At 34.8% G+C, this 21284-nt stretch overlaps 4 protein-coding genes across 7 annotated transcripts; 2 read left to right on the top strand and 2 right to left on the bottom strand.

The window, feature by feature from the left end:
- Nucleotides 1–2493: 2493 nt before the first annotated feature.
- On the top strand, nucleotides 2494–4695 carry LOC111918761 (uncharacterized). 2 transcript variants are annotated; one of them, XM_052764559.1, is made up of 7 exons: nucleotides 2557–2575; nucleotides 2616–2721; nucleotides 3159–3775; nucleotides 3854–3934; nucleotides 4005–4080; nucleotides 4169–4255; nucleotides 4367–4695. In XM_052764559.1, the coding sequence occupies exons 3-7, from the start codon at nucleotides 3176–3178 to the stop codon at nucleotides 4510–4512; spliced, it is 990 nt and encodes a 329-aa protein (XP_052620519.1). In that variant the 5' UTR covers nucleotides 2557–2575; nucleotides 2616–2721; nucleotides 3159–3175; the 3' UTR covers nucleotides 4513–4695. The 2 variants fall into 2 exon arrangements, with proteins under 2 accessions (XP_023770151.1, XP_052620519.1); XM_023914383.3 differs by having other exon boundaries at nucleotides 2494–2721.
- Nucleotides 4696–9950: 5255 nt separating this feature from the next.
- LOC111918763 (uncharacterized) lies at nucleotides 9951–13803 on the top strand. Of its 3 annotated transcripts, none has more exons than XM_042895647.2 (8): nucleotides 9951–10322; nucleotides 10578–10637; nucleotides 10724–10806; nucleotides 10901–10965; nucleotides 11064–11097; nucleotides 11172–11242; nucleotides 11324–11424; nucleotides 11538–11607. In XM_042895647.2, exons 1-7 carry the CDS (start codon nucleotides 10043–10045, stop codon nucleotides 11412–11414), a joined length of 684 nt encoding a protein of 227 aa, XP_042751581.1. In that variant the 5' UTR covers nucleotides 9951–10042; the 3' UTR covers nucleotides 11415–11424; nucleotides 11538–11607. The 3 variants fall into 3 exon arrangements, with proteins under 3 accessions (XP_042751581.1, XP_023770154.1, XP_023770153.1); XM_023914386.3 differs by lacking the exon at nucleotides 11538–11607 and adding an exon at nucleotides 13614–13803 and having other exon boundaries at nucleotides 9952–10322; XM_023914385.3 differs by having other exon boundaries at nucleotides 9952–10322; nucleotides 11324–11607.
- On the bottom strand, nucleotides 11500–13425 carry LOC111918815 (beta-amyrin 6-beta-monooxygenase). Its single transcript, XM_023914441.2, has 3 exons — nucleotides 12376–13425; nucleotides 11998–12185; nucleotides 11500–11829 (listed from the first exon to the last, which is right to left on the bottom strand). The coding sequence occupies exons 1-3, from the start codon at nucleotides 13322–13324 to the stop codon at nucleotides 11500–11502; spliced, it is 1467 nt and encodes a 488-aa protein (XP_023770209.1). The 5' UTR covers nucleotides 13325–13425.
- Nucleotides 13804–15701: 1898 nt separating the features above from the next.
- LOC111918762 (uncharacterized) lies at nucleotides 15702–18265 on the bottom strand. Its single transcript, XM_052764558.1, has 8 exons — nucleotides 17930–18265; nucleotides 17424–17549; nucleotides 17260–17358; nucleotides 17043–17185; nucleotides 16852–16960; nucleotides 16638–16745; nucleotides 16286–16426; nucleotides 15702–16167 (listed from the first exon to the last, which is right to left on the bottom strand). The coding sequence occupies exons 1-8, from the start codon at nucleotides 17999–18001 to the stop codon at nucleotides 15775–15777; spliced, it is 1191 nt and encodes a 396-aa protein (XP_052620518.1). The 5' UTR covers nucleotides 18002–18265; the 3' UTR covers nucleotides 15702–15774.
- Nucleotides 18266–21284: the final 3019 nt, after the last annotated feature.

Raw genomic sequence — 21284 nt, 5'->3', positions numbered from 1 at the left:
CGGATAAACCCCTGTAAGTAGTAGGTCTAACCAATCTTTTAAAAATCGGTTTTTTAGTTAAATCGGTATGGTAATAATGACCGATTATCGGTTCAACCGGATGTTCAACCGATTTCTGTAACTTTTATTTTTTTCCTATTTTTCTATATATATGTAGACATCTACAAATTTAAACATTAAAAATGCATATAAATAGAAGTTGAAGATCAATCAAAATACATAACAGTAAGTTCTATATCAATCCACATACATCAAAAAAATAAAATAAAATATAATACAAAAACAAAATATAATTTTAGATGAATACAAACGCATTAAAATTTTTTATATACGATGTGTTTTTACTCAAAGAAATATAAATAGATGTGAAAAAAACTAAAGTTTTGTATACAAATGATTCATTTGTATAACCGGTTCACCCGGATTTTTGTAAAAACCGGTCGGTTCATTCCGGTTTAGAAATAGACATAAAACCGGTGCTAGTTTAACCGCTTATTTCTCCGGTTCTCGGTCACCTATTCTCGTATGTTAATCGATGTTGTATAAATATATCATTGAGATGTTAACCACAATGTATGATGATATTTCATATGAGTAACATTCAAAACACAACTTAGGTTGGATGGTGTAGCCTTGGTACCAGCTCGACAAACACTGTCTTGTGTTTCATCATGGCATTGGCAACGACATGTATATTCTGAGTCTTTCTCTATATTTTGGTTTTGGGCCAACTTTCAACGGTTAAATTTTAGAAAAAGTCAACTTTTTTTCAACATTATACACTATAAATACATACTAAACCTAAACACCAATTTACACCACACTAACTTCTTTAATTTTAAATAAAATGTCTTCTTGATCATCATCTCCCTCTTTAGGAACTTTTGATTTTGTGCTACAAACGAAGGTCAACATGCTATACGTGTATGATTTTAGAAGACGAAAAAAATGGGATACACATGTGAGTTTGATGATTATGGAATCATTATGGACACACAACCGGTAGAAATTAGTGATGATGAGTTCAGGGCAAAATGAACTATAATAAATGATATAGAAATCCACCGGTGATCTTTGCCGCAATTTAAGTGTTAAGTTTTTGATTTTTTGAGTTGTTATGCTTTGATTTCTTGTTATGTAATTTTTACTTTGATTTAACAGAAAATTTAATTTTTTTTAAAAATCTTAAAGAAAATGTCATAATAAGCCATCCTACCTTAATGGCAAGTTAAACATGATGCGTGTTGCGAAATATATGTGGCACTTGGAGACGGTAGTGTCTAAAATGTGACATCATTCCCTTCAATATTAATATAAATAAAAATTGTAAGTTACTTTCAAAATACAACCTAATAGAAAAAAAAAAGAAAAAAAAACATAAAGTCAATCATCAATCATAAATTAATTTAATTCATTTGAATGAGTGATAAATAAAAAGAGAGATTTAAAGGTTTTCATTATGAGCTTATTCATGTATTCATATTATACATATACAAAATATAAAGCTTTGGACGAGGAAACTAAATCAAATCATATAATTCTAAATCTCATACCTAAGTCAACTCATATACCAAAACTCTCAATGATTGCTACAATCTAGTTCATATATAGTTAGCACATAACACATATAGGGTATCAAATTTGCACATATACATAAGTGTTCTAGAATGATATCACGATTCACGATCTTTTAGCCTGTAATTCTACAAAACTTTTGGGGATTCTAAGTCCATACAAGTCAATCCATTAATAGATGCATGAAAATAAACGGGTTGACACGACACGCTAATTAAACGAGTCAGATTATGATCAAGCTCTCTCAATTTGTTTATTATTATGACAAGACACGAAGCAAAAGGAAAATAAAGGTTCTTAAAAGAAGAAAAAATTATCAAGACATAAACTAGTTACCGAATTTTCTTCTCGATTCCATTCACTTCCTTTCACTTCTCTCTTTAAGTGAAACTTGATAGACTTGACAAATGTGTTGTGGTGTGTCATAATAATAAACACATTGAGATAGCTTGATTGACTCATTTAATTAATGTGTCGTACCAACCCGTTTATTTTCGTGTTAGATATCAGGTTAAGGGTATACCTTGAAATATGTCATGTCATGTAAAGTTGAAACATTAACTATATTGAAAGGGTAGAATCTAGGTAGACGGAATGGAAACAATAATAGTTCGGATGTGAATAGGCAAATTCATAATAAGTTTAGATGAAAAATAAAAAAAGTTGAAGTTGGGGAGACGAATGACGGGATGACGAAGAAGAAAGATTAGTGGAGAGGAGTGTGTAGTTTGAAAGAAAACAGAAAAATTGAAAATGAAACATTGACGGCTAGGTCCTTTCCATGTTACAAAATGAGTTAATCCAAAATAATTTTGGTTATAAGTACTTTTAGTTTCAACCCTAATTTTACATGTGTAATTTTCATATAATATCAACCCGATTGAAATATCTCCTATTAAAATTAAAATACGTTTATTTCGTATCGAAATCATATCATATTAACATCTCCTGATGATCTCTAAAATACAACACCTATGGCCGATGTCGGTAATATAATTCTAGAAACCTCTTTTAAGTTGTAAGTTGTAACATCATATTCTTGGTTGTCGCACGCACCTATCGAGCGCAGATTAATCAAGTCTGAAACCCCAAAACTAAACTCCGAATTCTGGTGTTCCTCATGAGAATCGTTCAATTCTGCGAAAGGTATCTCTCTAGGGTTTAAATTTATGATATACGACGATGTTTCCACTTTCCTGTATGTCTTTATGTCGGTTCTAGTTCGACTGGGTTTTGATTTTCTATTTATTACGGCCAGTTGCACGATTTCATTCCCGTTTGGATTCTTATGCTTATTACTGTTTTTTACGTAAAAAATCATGTTGGTGATCTTCGTGTTTATGACTTCATATCGATCCATTATAGGAAACAAAGGCTTAGTTTTAGTTTTTGTTATTCAGAAATCGGTAACTGTTCTTTCTTAATCAGTAAATCCGCTTGTTTGCTTTGCTTAATTGGCAGATCTTCTGATTAGAATAAGAAACAATTCATGTTGCTAAATACTAATGGTAGGTGAATGGTTATGCTAGTACTTCAATTTCATTTTTTGGTGTTCATATTGTTTACTTGTTTGAATTGTTCAGAGAATAGTTTGAAGAAGATGCAAGGTGGAAGAGGAAGAGGAAGAGGAAGTGGAAGAGGTAATCCTTTCTTTGGTTTTGGTGATCCTTTTTCTGGTTTTGGGGGTATGCCTAGCTTATTTGGAGGAAGAGACCCATTTGATGATCCTTTCTTCACACAACCATTTGGTGGAATCTTCTCGGGGAGTCCTTTCATGGACATGAATCCATTTGGATCAAGCTTATTTGGTCCAAGAGCAAGCCCTTTCATCAATCAACAACCACCTAGAATTCATGAAATCCGACCTTCACTCCCAAACAACTCAAGGGGACCAATTATTGAAGAACTGAACTCTGATGATGAAAATGAGCAACCTGATGATGAACACAATAAGAAAGAGAATCCTGGAACACATTTTAGGTCTGAGATACAACCTTACATTGAGCATCCAGATGATGAATTTGAAGGTGGACAAAGAAGGGGGACACAATTTGGGAATGATTTCAGTATTATGAATAATAACACACACAATCATCCACAAACACATAGTTTCACCTTTCAGAGCTCTACTGTCACGTATGGTGGTTCTAATGGAGCTTACCATACTTCCTCTACAACCAGAAGGAGTGGCAGTGATGGAGTAAGTAACACCAACACAAACACGTTCTTGAATTTTTTTTTTTTTTTTTTTTTGATGGTGTGACATGTGGGATTTCAGCTGAGATTTGAAGAATATAAAGAAGCTGATTCAGTCACAGGAGAGGCAGCTCATAGGCTTTCTAGGGGTATTCATGACAAGGTAATTTTGATTTCAAAGTACAATGAATTCTTTTGTGTATTTTGATGAACAAAATTTTTATGATGGGTAGGGCCATACGCTAGCAAGGAATCTGAAATCAGATGGTAAGGTGGATACAATGCAGGTTTTGCACAACATCAATGAAGGTACATATGATATATATCTATTTTGTATATTAGCAATGTAAATGTAACAAGGGTAAAAATGTCTTTTTCTTTGGGCATGTGTTGGTAGATGAGGTTGATGGGTTTGAAGAGGCTTGGAAAGGAAAAGCTAGGAAGCATTTACCTGGCTGGATTGGTGGACCGAGTATTAATGAAGGTAACTGAATATGTAATGTAATATTTTTTTTTCAAGATGAGTTTATTTCCAGTTTTGTAAAAGATGGAGTATCATATAAACGTGAGTGGTGTTTGACTAATTGACTTTTAGGGTTGGGTGAGGGAAGCAGAAGCAGAAGGGCACTGCCTTCAACTGAGGGCACAAGGGGACATGAAGTAAGCTCCTCTGTAGTGGGTGTCAGAAGGAAACCAGATGCTGCTGAACATGCACAGACTTCAAAGATCAGAAGACATTGAGACCACTGTAACAGTTGAGCTCAACTGTTACACTAGTTTCCAAGACTGAGTTTATTAAGAGAGCCAACATTTGTATTTTATGTGTATTATATTATGGCATGAATGTTTGTGGCTTTTCATCTGTTAGGCTCAAAAACGTTGAATGAAAATATGCTAAAAAGTTCACAAATAATTTTGTAGAAATTTAGCAAAATATGTTTTTTTAGTTTTGCATATTGAGAAAGGGAAGTTTGATTTTTTTTAATAACTTACAGGGAAATTCACAATACTCGCCTTCCAACAAAAGTTGTATGAGCAATGGCAGGTTAGAATGTGTAACATGGATATTATGAACTAGGTGTGAAACCCGTATATTATACGGGTTGATTTAAAAAAATATTAAATATTAAAATGTAAACAAAAAATATTTTTTAATATATAACTTTAAAATAAGAAAAGAGAAAATGTATTTATTGCAATTTAATATCATATATATAATATTTAATACTTTACATATAATATTTATTTCAAAAAAGATTGACATGTGGCAAATTTTTTTTTCATTTATTAAGAATGATTTTCTTGTTAGTTTTTAGAAATATCGGTATATATATTGTTACTTAATAAAAAGATATTTGGCTTCTAAGTTCCAACAGTTGGAAAAGAAACATGCCATACGGGTGTAAAGAAAAAGTTGTAATAAACTAGTAAATATTGCATGCAACGCAAACATTGAAAACGTGTATTAGCAATCAAACACGACATACATACTAGCAACCGACTACTTTAGTGGCCTATATAGGGTAAGGCATTCAATGTTCAAGTTTTTAACGTCTAGAGTTGATCAGAAGAAGGCGTGTATGTGATATACTTCGGTGTCTAAGCATATCCCAAAGGGCGAGTCTTCCCTTACCATTGCAAAAGCAGAGAGTGCAATGGACGACCGGGAACTTATTTATATTATATGCATAACACCAATATAAGCAAAATGTATAGGTAGGGCATTGGGACCATAAAATATAGAGTATTCTTATGCTACTGCACCATTTTGATTCTAAGCCTCCACGACCTCTTATTTGGGGTCACATCCTAGTAAAAACCAACTTCTTCAAGTCTAACCGCACAATATCTCCTTTCTTCCTTCTTAAGTGTTCTTTTGTAATCACAATATCAAAGTTGACCGTTTCCGTCTTCCTAACCCTAGTTGTGTTTTCTCAAATGGACATGTTCGAACCACTATAATTTTTAGGTGATCAGTGTCACTTCCAATGATTGTCATGTTTGATATCATTTGCAACAAAGTTCTACCACCAGCAACGGCGGACCTAGAACAAAATGTAACGGGTAGCATGTCGGAAAAACTACACTATGCCAAAAACAATTTCAAAAAATTTCCATTGCGCCAAAAAAGTTAACGGGAAACAAAGGCTACCTTGGGCTTACAATAAGGTTCGCCACTAACCACTAGTTGATGAAACATCCTTATTTTCATGACCACCATATGCATCTAGTGTTCTTTCTTGATTGCGCAACATTTGGATCTATATAACAAAGATGTCTATCCGTATCTACTTCTACTACTTCACCATTTTGCTCACTGATTCTGAAGTTAAATAATAAACACCTTGTCTAAAATATGTTTGTCATGACCCTTTCCTTCCAATGACCTCTTCCATGTACCAACCTAATATTTAACTTAGTCTTAGACTATGTCACCAATACAATGTTGTGGGCAAAAAACATACACCAAGGTATCATCCCAAGATCTTAGGAGAGATCTCATCCATAATCAAAGAAAATATGTAATGACTAAGAGTTGATTTTTGATGAAACACGATTTCCACTAGGCACAAATATGTGTGACTAACAACTCAACAAACACAAGTCGGTCCCCAATCGTTTTCTTATGAATGATATTATAGTCCTTCCCCATGTCGATGGACATCATGTTGAGATCCTCACTTCTTTCTCTATATTTCTCCATTTGGTGTATGAGGAAGTGGATTGTCTCTACGGTCAACCTCCAGTCCATGAAATGTTAGAAATTTATGGTTTGTGGTGGAGATCTGGATACCAACTTGGATCGTGAGAACACTTTCTGAACTGATATTTCTACCTTATGCCTGGGTTGCAATAAATTCAACCTAGGATAATCCAAGTGGACACTTACGATACTAGGCATAGAGATCGTAAGTCAAATTGCTAGAAAGATTCTATGAAAGTTTTGTAACACCCCGAGTTCAGAAGTGCAAGTTCAGGGTTCTTAGTGTAAATAAGGAAGGTCGAATCAGCGAGTCGATGGATGAACTCGGCGAGTCGAGTCGCGGTTCTGGTCACGTGTTAAGTGACTGACTCGGCGAGTTGGTACTGGGATGAGAAAAACCCTAATCTAGGGGTTGTGCCCTATATAAGAACATAACATCCTTTCTTCAGCCTCCTTACCATCCTTGAGAGCCTACAAACCCTAGAAATCGAGTGGATCACCATTGATAGAGAGATTGAAGCTCTGGAAGGGGGATCTTGAAAGAGAACTTGAAGAGCAAGGGGATTTCAGCAAGGGAGGGACTTAGATTCGAGATCTAATCCAGTGGAAGCTTGTATTGGAGGTAATAATTTGTTCTTGAAGCTTTTGTGCACCTAGATCTATCATTTGTGGGATTTTGGGGCATAAATAAGGTCCATCTCGAGTTTCGAGTTAGATCTGAGGATGCGACCTCAGATCTAGGCTGGTAATGATCCAAGAAGCCATAAAGTTTATGCCCATGAGTTTTTGGTGAAGTTCCTTTGTCCCAAACCCTAGCCCTAGATTGTTTTAGGCTTAGATCTCTTGGGATTCACGTAAAGGTTGCCACTATACGTGATGGAGGGTCTAAAGAGGAGTAGATCTATGGATTGGAACCCCTGCATGGCTCGGAAAGCCACTGCATGGGTTAAGAACTGGATATACTCGGCGAGTCGCATGGGTGGACTCGACGAGTTGGATGAAGATAGGCAGAAACTCGACGAGTTGGAAGAACAACTCGACGAGTCTGTTGAAGATTGCCTTGGACTCGGCGAGTCTGTTCTTTGACTCGACGAGTCTGGTCGTGGAGTCCTACCCTTTTCTGGTTGAGCTGTGAATCGGTGAGTCGAAGGATGACTCTGTGAGTTGAGCATGAAGGGACTCAGAGTTTGTTGGACTCGGCGAGTCTTGGGGCGACTCGGTGAGTCGATTCGTGGATTGGGAGTTTCTAAGTATAGGGACTCGGCGAGTCAACGGGGTGACTCGGCGAGTAGAGTCACACAGGAAGGTTGACTTTGACTGAGGACTTTGACCTTGGCCAAGGGTTGACCAGTTGACTTCTAGGGGTATTTTGGTAATTGTTGGCATTTAATGAGTTCAATGATTTGGTGTTGACCAGTGGGGAGTTCGTATCCGTGATTGGAGCAGCGTGATCTTATTTCTTCAGCCGATAGTTGCAGGTGAGTTATCCTCACTATATCAACAAGGTCTAAGGCACCAAGGCCGGCCCTTTATCGGATTGAAATCCGGGTATCTGTTTGATATGTTATTGCTTGCTATGTCTGTATCCTGGTTATTAGGATGGTGTATGTTAGAGACCTGGTTAAGGTTGGTATCCTGGTATATAGGATGGTGCTATGTTAGTGACCATTTAGGTCGGTGTCCTGGTTAGGATGTTGTTATGATATGTGATCTGCTAGATCGGTTTGATTAGATGTGAATTGTTGGACTGGGGTTGGGTTGAGGCAGGTCCTGCTTTATGTTGTAGGCCAACATACCTAGGGCGGACCGGTTAGACCGAAGGCCCGACGAGCGGTCCGGATAGGTTGAAGGCCCTAAGAGGGCGGACCAGATGTACCGAGGCTCGGAGAGTGGACCAAATAGACTGAAGGCCCGGTGCGGGCGGACCAGTCAAACTGTATACTCAGAGAGTGGACCAGGTGGACTGAAGGCCCGGTGCGGGCGGACCAGTCACATTGTAGACTCAAAGGGAGAGTAGACCAGGTGGACTGAAGTCCCAGTGCGGGCGGACCAGTCACACTGTAGACTCGGAGAGAGAGTGGACCGGGTGGACTAAAGGCTTGGTGCAGGCGGACCAGTCACACTGTAGACTCGATATGCATGGATGTTCTGTTTATGATATGATATGTGTATGGTATTGTGGTTGGTATTTTGGGGGTAACTCACTAAGCTTTCGGGCTTACAGTTTCAGTGTATTGTTTCAAGTATTTCAGGAGACCGTGGCAAGGCGAATGCGTGATCGTACTGCTCCTCAGTTTTATGTTGATGTTTCTGGGATACTCTGATAATAAATGAATTGAAAACTTTTTTGTAATAATTTAATGAATATGGGTTGTTTTTGAAAAGTTTAAATTGGTTGTAAATTTTCACGGTGTTACAAGTTTGAAGATAACGAGAGCAAAATTCCGTGTGTTTCTTCTGAGAAGGAAGAACCGTTTCTATAATAAACGAAATTAGGGTTTCATTAGGGTTGGGCCGTCATGAGTTGCTTTGGAAGCAAGTCAGGGTAATCCGGATTTTAATGAGGATTTAGGGTTACCAAAACTAACGAGTTTCGTTAGTTTCACCATAATCACCAAGCCACGGCCCGTGGACCCTGCTAGGGCGCTGCCCCTAGACCCTGCCAAAAGGGCGCTACCCCTTTGGAAACCCGGACCCAGGGGCGCTGCCCCCGGACCCCCGACTTGTCATCGAACCGACTTCTTATTTGATCTTATATATACGTGTAGTCCGCACAAACCTGGACATATATTAGTATACAAATTATGAAGCCCCTTGGTTCACATGTTAATCTCAATTACATAAAATGATACGGTGACACTAAAATCACCAACATAAAATATGAAATTTTGATTTCCTGAAAGTGTTGTTTCATTTGTTTTAACCTACCTTTGATGAGTCTTTTACATAACTCCATGGTATATGACCAAGTAGTTTGATACGTCTATGGTTGCTACAACTTTGGACATAACATTTTTTAGATATCGGTATCATAGTACCAGATTTGTACTCATCGGATATCTTGAGCAGCTTTGAGATAATGTTAACAATATACGTCACTATACTTTCGCATTTTCTCCTCCTAAGGCCTTAGCAAAGCCACAAACAGATAAGACTTTGATATGGGCCAATGGCTTTGTCCCTCCATTCTCCTTTAACGTCCTTTCACTTCATCACTTACAAACTATATGTGGGCACTCACTCTTTAAAAAAAACTATATGTGGGCACTCTCTTTATACGATTTCGTTTAATGTTCATCATATTTTTATTTCTGCGGAGTAACCTTGTTAAATAAAGAATGAAAACAAGTAAATCATCACTATGGTTGTGATATATAAGAAAAATAAAAATGAAAGTAACAATGTGAATTTGTATTAAAATTTTCATTAGATGATATACAAATTATACAATGTGATTTTCTTTTTATAGAACCAAAAAAAAAAAAAAAAAAAAGGAAAAGCATTCCGTGAAGCGGTATCGGTGGTGAATTTAGGAACATGAACGTTTAGCTTCCTCAGGAGCGCTCGATGGCGGCAATCAGGACCATCGCCACAAGTTTCTTCCAGTCTTCATCGTTCTCAACCTTCGTTCGCACCTGTAGCACACATGGTCCGCGCATCCGTCCTCCCATCTGCTTTATTACCCGTCCAATCAGCTACGCTCCAATCCGATGTGCTGCAACATCAGATTCCGGCGGCGGTGGCCATAAGAAGGCTTCGGCGCGGATGTCTCAGGTTCATCAACTCTTGCACGAAGCTGAGGAGAGAGCTGCCGGCCACAATGAACCTATTCCAACGATTACTTTAGGTATAACTTAACAATAACATCAAAACCTCAAAATTTCAGTTAACACTTGAATAAATGATTTTCTTTCTTCTCCGTGTGTGTCGTCAATTCAATTGAATGTATCGATATATCCGCAGGATGAGTATGTTGCAATTTCGCATTGCCTTATCATTGAATTTTGAGATTTGAATAATCCCAATGATGTTTTGAGTTATCTGATGCTCGCTCCATTTAAACCCTATACCTAACTTCATTACTTTCAACTCTGTGATCTAGATCATGTCAGTGTAAGCTTTGCTAGGAGTGGTGGGCCTGGAGGTCAAAATGTTAACAAAGGTGTACTATCTTCCAAATCTTTCAAATCAATTGCATTTACCTTTGAATGCCAACATTGTTGTTTTATATAATCTTCTCACTTGCAGTGAACACCAAGGTTGATATGAGGTTTAGCATTAAAGATGCATATTGGTTAAGTGAGAGAGTGAGAGATAAGATCTTGCAAATGGTTACTTTGCTACTACTTTTAATCTCTCTCTTTTATTTTATTTTTTTTACACTTTGGTTATGATGTCTTAAAAGGAAACATGTTCTTTAATCAGGAAAAGAATCGAATCAACAAAGATGGGGAGCTTGTGATTTCTTCAACAAAAACCAGAACACAAAAGTTAAATTCTGTCCACTACACTTTCAATATGTTCTTAATGTGTTCATAAACCTAACATTATTACATACTTAAAAAGTTAAAACAAATTGCTTCTTCAGGGGTAATATCCAGGATGCATTGGAGAAACTTCAGGTATTAAATATCAATACGCTTTAAAATCTTTCTTTAAATATAAATTCTCTGTTTAACAAAAATGAATACAATAGGAAATCATTAATGCTGCATCTTACGTCCCACCACCCCCATCACAAGAACAAGTAAAGAAAATTAACAAAATGTAAGTCTTTTATTTTTCTTGTATTATATTTTACAAAGAGCTTCAAGTTCTTACCTTTTTCTTTTTCTTTTTTTCTTATAGAGCTGCTATATCAGAGGCAAAAAGGTTGCAGAGTAAGAAGGTCCTTTCACAAAAGAAAGCATTTAGAAGAAGCAAAGACAGTTATGACTAAAAATTATTATGTAAGATTACTACTCCCATAAATTACTATTTTAAGTATCTAAAGATTGTTGAAAAGAATACAAAAAAAAAAAACTTTACATTGAAAGCGTATTTGATAATCGAACACTTTCAGTGTGAGGAATTAGGCGAACTGGTAGACCATTACTTGGGGTAGGAGATGAATGGAAGATTATCTTTTCATTTGGCATGAGTTTTTCTAACCTAAATCTTGTCACAACATTATGCATAAACACAAGCACTTCTAATCGAGCATACTCTTTACCCGGGCACATCCGTGGGCCCCCTCCAAAAGGCACAAACGTGTACGGAGCGGGCCCACTTCCTTCAAATCTTGACGGGTCAAATCTTTCAGGATCAGGGAAATACTTTGGATTTTTGTGTGTTGTATGCACCATCCAAAATGTCTGAAAAAGGTTCCAAAAAATTATTGATCTTAGAGTAAGAATATGGAGAATAAGGTGTAAACAGAGGGAGAAAAAATGAAAGTTGGATGCTATAATAAATAAGTCAATGAAAGTACATTGCTATTTCTTGCATTTAACTGGTAAAAATAAGGTGAATGTTATATTTACCTTCCATCCCTTTGGAATAGTGTAACCCGCATAGGTAAAATCAGTGACAACCTCTCTAAAAGAGCCTTGAGCAGGTGGTATAAGCCTAAGTGCTTCTCGTGCCATATTCCATGAATACTTCATCTTTTCTATATCTTCCCAACTTAACAACTCACCCGGAGCTTTCGATTTCACAATCGACATTTGTTCTACATTTCAAAGTATAATTTTGTAACATGAAAAAAGTGCAAGTAGAACGTTATAATAAACAAATCAATGAAAGTGGTTTTTGCAAATTTCACAGAAGAGTTATAAAGTATCACATCAGCCTAATCCACATTGGAATTGAAACTCTTGTACTTTTGAGACTAAAACTACTTTTTTGAAGTTGATGATTACCTTTGAAAACTTTCTCATAGACTTCGGGAATTTCTGCAAGATACTTCAAGACGAAAGTAACCATACTACTCGTGGTCTCATAGCTCGCTACTAACAAACCAATAATACTATTTGAAATCTCCATATCGGTCATAAACTCGCCATTTTCATCCTTCATAACTAACATTTGAGATAACAAATCTCCCCTCAAATTTATATCTTCATTTTTCTTTATTTTCTTCTTTCTTTCCGCAATAATATTCATAAGCTCATCGCGTACCAACTTCCCGCCTTTAATCGCCCCGTTATACGCAGTCCCGGGGAAATTTATAGGCATCGAAAACATCCCATTTGTGATAAGGGTAAACTGGTCCGCCAACTTCTCAACGTGCTTTTCATCCTCTATGCTCATGAAAAGCTTACACGCTAATGCGAACGTATACTTTTTAGACAAAGGGAAGATACTAACTTCCCTGTATGGCGCCCAGTCATTTTCCAGGTGACTGCGTGCCATACAGTCCATTTCAGATATGTACCGTTTTAAAGCTTCGGGCTTTAAGATATCACGGATAAAGTTACGTTGTAGTGATGTCACCTCCTTCACCGGATTATTAACAAACTCCGGGAAGAGTAATGCCTTTTTCATGGATTCCGGCCACCATGATGTGAGGAGCTTGGTCTCGTTTGTGAAGAGGAATTTATGGCCGTGGGCCCCGCAAAACACCGCCATTTTTTCTCCTAATAGAGATGTTTGAAAGACGTCTTGTGAGTACTTTTTCATTCTTTGTGAAACGTATGTTTGAGCACCCAACATTGCAAAATCCATGTTTTCACCGATGAATGGCCATCCACTTGACCCGGGTAGATTTGTTTCTTGTTTTTTTGTGGTTTTTTGATGGATTTGAAGAAAAAGAAAGATGGAAATTGGAAGAATTAAAAGGGGAAGTAGATATGTTGTCAAGGTTTCCATTATTTATTTTTCTTGTGATGATCACCAAGAAGAAGATGAACATGTGAATGTTAGTTTCGTTGTGAAGGTGTTTTATTCACAAATTAGCACATTATAAGACAAGAAGAAGAATATTAATTGTAATTAATCAAATAATTTCTATATTTCAGCAACTTGTATGTTGACAAAATTTGGCATTCCCATCAAAGTTCTGATATTAAAAGTTAAGGGAGAAAGACAAAATAATACATTGAATGATAAAGGTATAAATTAAAAACTGAAATTCGTTTTTCTCATCGTGGCTATGCAGGATGCTTCAACTGAAAATACAACTCTTCATGCATCGTGAATATGTTTCTATAGATGTACACTACAGTAGATATGAAAGAGGGGAATTGTTACGCATATGTATATTTAGTAAAGCCTAAAGCTGGTATTCGAATTCTGTATATAAGCAATAAAGCGTTATGCATGTATGCATATAATAAAGCTTAAAGTAGGTGTACAAGCAATAATGCAAGCAGATGTAAAAGCAAGAAAGAGTTCAACCTGTATACATTAAATAAAGCATAAAACATGTATACGGACATTAAACATAAAAAAATTATATAAGCAAAAAAAAAAAAAAAAAAAAAAAAAAACGTTTAGTAGGTATACATACAAATTACAAAAGAACATAAAACATATATACATGCAATAAAACATAAGCCATTTATACCTATGATAAAGCATACAACATTTCTAGTGGCCGGATTTGTATTAAAACCAAAATTACGTCTCTTATTTTGAAAAAAGCATCATGTATTCCATATTTAGGTTAGGGAGATCTCGGGTTGCCGGGTTGGATACCCACCATTGTTAATATCGATGACACTAAATTGGACAGCATTGTAATGAGAATCAACTAATCAAAGAGAGAATGATGGGTATGGTGAAAACAGGCCGATTCCACTTTCTCAAAGATTAATGAAATATTACTTGTAATGAATTGGGTAGAGTTATGGGTTATGAAATGATTTAATTGTTTTGATAAACAAAAGTGGTGAAAATAAAGGTGTTAAATGAATATAATGTCAATTAAGAAGAAAAGGAGCTCAGTTATATCTTTGACAAAAATAAGTTAGTTTATTGTTATTTTATGTTTGATAAGACCATAAAAGTAGTTTATCATGACTTATAAGCTAACTTTTTTATAAATTAGTTTTAAATAACTTATTGAAAAGCTAGCCAAACAGAGCCTTACATTTAATTTTTGTATGGTTTTACATACTACAACTCCACCAATAATATTTAATTGGTTAATTTACTCTAATGTAATTCCTATAAATTTAAAACATATTCAACCATCTACTCATTTGATCAGAGAAGTGTAATAGCAATTAGCTAGTTAAACAAATATTATGTTAATTATAAAGTTGGCATTGGTTTGTTTTGTTACATTTTAACACAAGTAGTTAAGTACGAACGTGTTTTCAGTAAAAGAATATATAATATTGCACTTAGGGGTGTCAATTTATGACACGACACGATAAAAATACACGACACGAAACGAAATTGGGACGAAATCAAAATTCGAATTCGTTTTCGTGTCGTGTTCGTGTCAAATATAAAAAACACGATGTCGTGTCGTGTCGTGTTCGTGTTTACAAATCCACACGAAATTGACACGATTGAGCATGTGTTTGTCGTGTTTGTCGTGTTTTTCGTTTTTATCGTGTTATATATGATTAAATATGAATTAAATAAAATAATAGTTATGTAATATTATTTTTGTCGTGTCGTGTCGTGTTGTCGTTTTTTAATTGGTTCGTTTTCGTGTTAGTGAAAAAAAACACGACATCGTGTCGTGTCGTGTTCGTGTTACAAAAAACATTGTCGTGTCGTGTCGTGTCAGACAGAAACACGACACGATGACACGATTTGACAGGCCTAATTGCACTTGATGTATAATTCTGCAATATTATGTTGTTGGAAATGCCGAACATGGTTGGAAAACACTTTACAAATTAGTCAACATTTTCCAGTTACTATAAGAAATGATATTTTTTTAATTAATAATAATGATTTAGTTATTTATAACATCATTCGCTTATCATGATTCTTTACCATACAATTTCATCACAAATTATGTATTGACCTTTTATACCCAATCCACCGAAAGTTTATTTTGGGGCCTATACTAAGAGATCGGATTCCAGTGAAAAAAACCGATCTAAACATGCTTTGCTAAATGACGAAAATGCCAAACATAATCTAAACATGTGTTAGTGTGTGTTTAGATATCAAGAATGAACACCAGCCTACTTATTACCCTATAACATTCTGCAAGACAAGTCAAAACATTTAATTTATAACATAAAGTTGGAACTTTGATTTTTAGGAACAAAATACACTCAACTTGAATTTAACAAAAAAAATGTTGTATAAAAAACTAGGACCAAACAATATTTTACAAACAAAAAAGTCGCCATTTACACAAACAAATGAATCTTAGAATAATCCTGATCACTCATGTACAATGTTAACAAACTAACAGGAATCCGACAATAAACAACCAAACACCCAACCATCAATTGCTTCAAGTAAGCTTCAAGTATGACCGGTGGTAGAGAGCCGCCACTCATGGCGGCGGTGGTGCCGCCAACCACCTGAATGTCTACATCACCGGAATCACTACTTTCCGGACCAATTACAGGCTGAGCAACGTCACCAGAAGGTCCATCAGGGCTCGGCCCCTCCTCTTCTCCATCGTCTTTTGGTCCACCAGAGCCACCACCACCATCACCGCCACCATTGCCGCCGCCCTTTGGGACTCCGGGAACCAGGTCTTCACGGGCTTCTACACCAACGCGTCTCAGGTGTAACTGTCACCATGTTGATTAAAACTTATAAAAGAATAAAAATTATGATGTAATTATATATATATATATATATATAAAAAAAAAAAAGTTGTGGAAATATATATTTTTAAAATTTTTTTACATTAAGATGGAGATTAACTTCATCTGGGCGTGAAAGAAATGGAAAATCACCGCCACTTTTGATCAATGCTCTTCTTGCTTCCGGAAACCTTTCGCTTACTTCATCTTTAAGTTCCCGAGGAGTTGCCCCTTTATCATTTGTCTTTAAAAATAAAATTAAAACACACATCCCATTTAAATCATTAATAATATAAACACCTAAACGCAACAAACACCAACTTACTTACTTTTATTTATTTCAAAAATAAAATGTTTTTTTGGTAATTTGGCAATTTTTAATTTTATGCTATATTAAACAAATAAATGAAAGTAGGTTGCTGTTTGTAATATGATTATGAGTTATGGAAGCTTACATCCATAATAGTGATTAAAGAATTGGAAAGCAGAAGAGGTCCCACTGATGCAGCATCACTTGTTAAAGTCAATCTGGAAGCTAAATCCTCCCTTGTCAAGGTCTCAACCTGCAGGTTTTATATTTTTAACATATTTATTATGAGATAAATATAATTACTTTAAACTTTTATAAAATTACTAGGAAATAATTCAAATTTTAGATTTAAAACTCACCTGTGCAACAACAAAGTCCACAGAATCAGCAATAAATGGTTCATGTGGACCATTCGGGATTCCTGTTAGGACATACCGTTTCAACAGGAAAGATGGGGTCCAACTTACACTGTTACACAAGGGTAAAATAGTCATTTACTCACAGTTCATTCAGTACAAAAAAAGGAAGTGCTTTTTTTTATGATACGTACACAGGAGACCAAGGCATTGCAGCTGAGAAATATTTTGTATCCAAAAATGCATTTGAAAGGACCAAAGACTTTACTCTTCTTGGCCTATGTTGAGCAAAAAGTAGTGCTAAAAATCCACCAAGTGATGTTCCATAAAGATGTATCTGTTAAAAAATAAAAAAGATTCATTAGATAAATAAATAACAATAACATCAAAAAAGGAATCAGATAATCTTACATGGTGGACATCAATAACATCCAAAAACTTCTCAAATGCTTGAACCCATTCTTGATTGTTCCATACACGAGGAATATCAACAGAAATCACTCGATAACCCTGAAAAAGAAACAAACTTTGTTATGAAAAAGAATCCTTCAACTTGGTTTTAAAGTTGTTGTTACCTTCATGGAGAGTGCCATGATTTGTTTGTAGTAAACATCTGCTGTTCCAGCAGTTCCAGGAAGACATATCAATGGAGGCACTACTTTAGGGCCAAAGTCATAATATCTCCATTGCTTTGTACCAATCTGTAAAATTTATGTCCATATATGTTATTCTTACATCAATTTGGATGTAAAACCTAATATCAACATTTTCTCTGTTTATAGAACTTGCTATAAAGTTTAATGCTTGCAAGTAATATAACAATCGGAAGGTGCAAATTAGCCAATTTAATCTCAAAAGTTGAAGTATAGCTCCAGTCCAGTTTAATGTGAATTTTAATAATTTTAGGTTCATTGGGACTAAACATCGAACGATTGATGCTGAATCGAAACTTTAAATAGGGTTTTGACATAATGAAAGTAACAATCGATAACAACTAAACCAGTGACTTATCGAATTGGGTAAGTCAGTAGATGTATAATCAAGTGAAAGATCGACGGAATCTATGACTTGAAAAACTTACAGGGATCTTGTGGAGAGGAACTTGGGACTTGAAGTAGATGTAATCACCGGGCGCTGAAAACCCACCTTTCATTGCTGAAATTGACGATGATCGTGAAGAGGGTGACTAAATTTGGTGGCCATTAACAGAGAGATTCATGTTATTAATTGTTGATCGTAGGTGGGTTGGGGTTTTGGTCATCGTTTTTCTTGGCAGAATCTTTTTGTGTACATGATTGAGCACGGAAAAGCTGAACCACGTGATCGGGTACCCGAAGATTAATGTACAGACTATAGAGCAGGCTGACAGATAAGCAGAGCGTTAAACCTAATTGCATCACACCATTCTATTATATAATTTTCTTCATCCAAACTCAATTCCTCTTTTACGAATATACGTATTTCCTTTGTTTTTAGATACCTTGTTTTAGTTTCAATTTAGGGGGTGTTTGGATTAGATTTTTAGCTTATTGTTTATAGCTTGTTTGTGGTGGGAATAAGCAATAAGCAATAAGCATGGGGAGGAATACTTATTAAAATTAGCTTATTTAGCCTAATAAGCTGGATTTTATCCAAACACTCAAATTAGCTTATTGTGGGAATAAGCAATAAGCACTATTTTTTTTCCTATCCAAACACCCCCTTAGAGCTTATATTTTAGGGTTAATGACTTTTAAAAACATCCAACTTATATGTTCTTATCAATTTATCTCAACCAATTTATATAGTTTTATTTCAAATGGTTATTGACTTATAAAGTACTAGGTGTGACACCCAAATGTTATACGGGTTTGATAAAATAAAAAATTAAATATACAAGTTTAAATAAAATTTTATTTAAATATGAAATTTTAGATTTGAAATTTGAATTTAAAAGGAATTAAATACTATATGAATACTAATATTATAATTTATTGGTTATTTTCAATTAAGTCAATTATTAATTGTGGTGTAAATATGATGAGTTAATTAAGAAAATAGAAAATAATGAAAAAAACAATTATTCAAAAATACCAAAAAATAACATGTGTCCAAGTTAATAAGAGAGTGACATGTGACAAAATTATTTTTATTTTTTAGGGAGGAATTAACGATATATTTAATTAATTTTTATTTTATTTTTTATTTTTAATTTGACTATTAATTTTTTATTCTTTTTATATTTAGTCACTTATGTTTTTATACAATATGAGTACTAAATTTTGATGATTATATATGAATAAAAAGGTTTAATGATCGTATGTATACGAAAATACAAGGTTTTACAATCATATGTCTATAAGGAAAAAGTAAAAACAAATAACTAAATATGTAAAGAAAAATATGCAACTAAATATGTACACGAGATAAAGTTTATTACCCTTATAAGTTATTAACTATATTTAAAGTTTTCAAGGATTTAAGTAACAAGTTAAAGGTTGCTATGATTTAGTATAAGTCGGGTGGTATGAAAATGCACAATTCAATAAGACAAACTAGATCTTGAAAATGATGAATGGCATGCATCAACTAAGTAGCAGCCCTTTAAAGGGTCAAGAGGGAGAGTCGGTGACACCTCTAAGTAGCAAACTTATGTAGAAAGATAAAGGTATGAACTTTTTAAACTGGTTGGAACCGTTAGTGGTTTTCAGTCTAGTTCCCCCAATTCATCATTTTTGATTTTCAGTTCTAGTTTCGGTACCGATCACCATTTTAGATAGCACGCTTTCTAGTAGAACCGAACTGGAACCGATTAATGTTATTCGGTCTAGTTATCGGTTTCTCATTCACTCCTTAATCAGTTTTTGGTTCTTTCGATACCAGACTAATTTACATCCCTAGAAAGATATAGGTCGACTTATCACTGCAAAGAGCTAGTTTAGAGAGAATGCTTAAGCTAACCTCGATTTGTTTGGGCAGACTCGACATGGGGATAATGCTTCTCAAATCAAGCTTATTTGTCAGCTTAGGGCTAACTTATGTCAATTTGTTAGCTTTTAAGTTTGGAATTGGCTTGTCAGAGGGTGTTTGGATAAATTAACTTATAGCTTATTAGCTTATAACGGTGTGAGAAAGCAGCTTTCGTAAAAGTGTTTGGATTAGAAATAAGCTATAAGCTTTAAGAGGGGGGTAGCTTTTCAAAAGTAGCTTATTTAGCTTTTTCTCACCACAATAAACCAATTTTTAATGTTTCTTATCCAAACACTTAAACTTAACTTATAACGGTGGAGATAAGCAATAAGATATAAACTCTATATTTTTTCCCTATCCAAACACCATTGTTCAATATGAAATTGACTTGTCATCTGCAACTAACTTGTTGGCTTGACCTCATAAAATAAACTTTGAAAAATTGCCATTTATTTCATCACTATCCAATTTTCGGGCATTATCATTACGTTTTGAAACTCTACAAATTCTAAACAATCTAAACTTGGTATTTTGTTTTTTTTTTTTTTTTATGAGATTTTAAACATCTACTATAAGATTATTCTAAAATATTATTTGTAAAACCGAAACATAAAAAGAAAATAAACTTCAAGAAAATGAATACACGCTCCTCCAATTGTCCAAGTAATTTTGATCAATAACAAACTCATGAATACCCTAGTTCCTAACATTTATACATTTATAGATTGATAAAATGTCTCCAAACATATTAAAACAGGGATATACAAGGAAAATTAAAACAGAAGGCATTTGGTATTTCTAGTATGTGAGAGATGAAACTGAAAGAAGAATGAAAGTAGAGGGACCAAAAGTATAAATAAAGGGGAAATTGACAAATTGGGTTGGATTTTGGCTATTACTTCCAAAGTCGACCTGCCTTGGACGAAGGTGGTAGACAGGATGGTAGCCGGCTCAGGCCTCGACCTTGGGCCTATAAACGTATTATTATTTAAATATTTTAAAATACTTATGTTAAGTTTTATAAACGTATTATTATTTAAATGTGTTGATTTTAAAGTTTTGAAAGTTAAAGTAATTTATATTTTACACGAGACTAATTTATTTAAGCTAAAAATGTGTCTTTTTTATTTATCTTAGAGGTTGTTTGATAATGTCAACACAAAACCACCAAGAAGTGACATAAAAATCACCTCTGACCTCTGAATGAATCAAAAGCCAACCACTGAACAGTAAAACAATCTTACCATCTTATAACTGTTAAAAGGTGGAAATCATTCGCTTCAACATCAATGAGATTCACCAAACAATTTACCTAAAGAAAATCCATCCAAAACCACAATGGAATGAATGGATTGGAATCCCAACAACTTTCATAAATAAAAAAAACAAAGAACAAGACTCGCATGGCTCCTCTTTCTAGTTTCTATGATGATTACAGCAATCACAAGACACATTATTTTATACATTTAAAGTATAGTATTCAACTA

Source organism: Lactuca sativa, chromosome 6 (assembly GCF_002870075.4).
Source record: "Lactuca sativa cultivar Salinas chromosome 6, Lsat_Salinas_v11, whole genome shotgun sequence".
Classification (NCBI taxonomy): Eukaryota; Viridiplantae; Streptophyta; class Magnoliopsida; order Asterales; family Asteraceae; genus Lactuca; species Lactuca sativa.
Note: the sequence above shows the minus strand (reverse complement) of the source record. Positions and strands in the feature narration are given on the sequence as shown.

Coding starts and splice junctions, on each gene's coding strand:
- LOC111918761 (XM_023914383.3), top strand. CDS start 3,176: ATGCAAGGTGGAAGAGGAAGAGGAAGAGGAAGTGGAAGAGGTAATCCT. Junction 3,776..3,853: donor GAAGGAGTGGCAGTGATGGA/GTAAGTAACACC, acceptor GTGGGATTTCAG/CTGAGATTTGAAGAATATAA. Junction 4,081..4,168: donor TTTGCACAACATCAATGAAG/GTACATATGATA, acceptor ATGTGTTGGTAG/ATGAGGTTGATGGGTTTGAA.
- LOC111918762 (XM_052764558.1), bottom strand. CDS start 18,001: ATGAAAGGTGGGTTTTCAGCGCCCGGTGATTACATCTACTTCAAGTCC. Junction 16,427..16,637: donor CTTTAATCACTATTATGGAT/GTAAGCTTCCAT, acceptor TTATTTTTAAAG/ACAAATGATAAAGGGGCAAC. Junction 16,168..16,285: donor AAGTTAATCTCCATCTTAAT/GTAAAAAAATTT, acceptor ACATGGTGACAG/TTACACCTGAGACGCGTTGG.
- LOC111918763 (XM_023914386.3), top strand. CDS start 10,043: ATGGCGGCAATCAGGACCATCGCCACAAGTTTCTTCCAGTCTTCATCG. Junction 10,323..10,577: donor TATTCCAACGATTACTTTAG/GTATAACTTAAC, acceptor TCTGTGATCTAG/ATCATGTCAGTGTAAGCTTT. Junction 10,807..10,900: donor GAGATAAGATCTTGCAAATG/GTTACTTTGCTA, acceptor TTCTTTAATCAG/GAAAAGAATCGAATCAACAA.
- LOC111918815 (XM_023914441.2), bottom strand. CDS start 13,324: ATGGAAACCTTGACAACATATCTACTTCCCCTTTTAATTCTTCCAATT. Junction 12,186..12,375: donor CTATGAGAAAGTTTTCAAAG/GTAATCATCAAC, acceptor TTTGAAATGTAG/AACAAATGTCGATTGTGAAA. Junction 11,830..11,997: donor CTATTCCAAAGGGATGGAAG/GTAAATATAACA, acceptor AACCTTTTTCAG/ACATTTTGGATGGTGCATAC.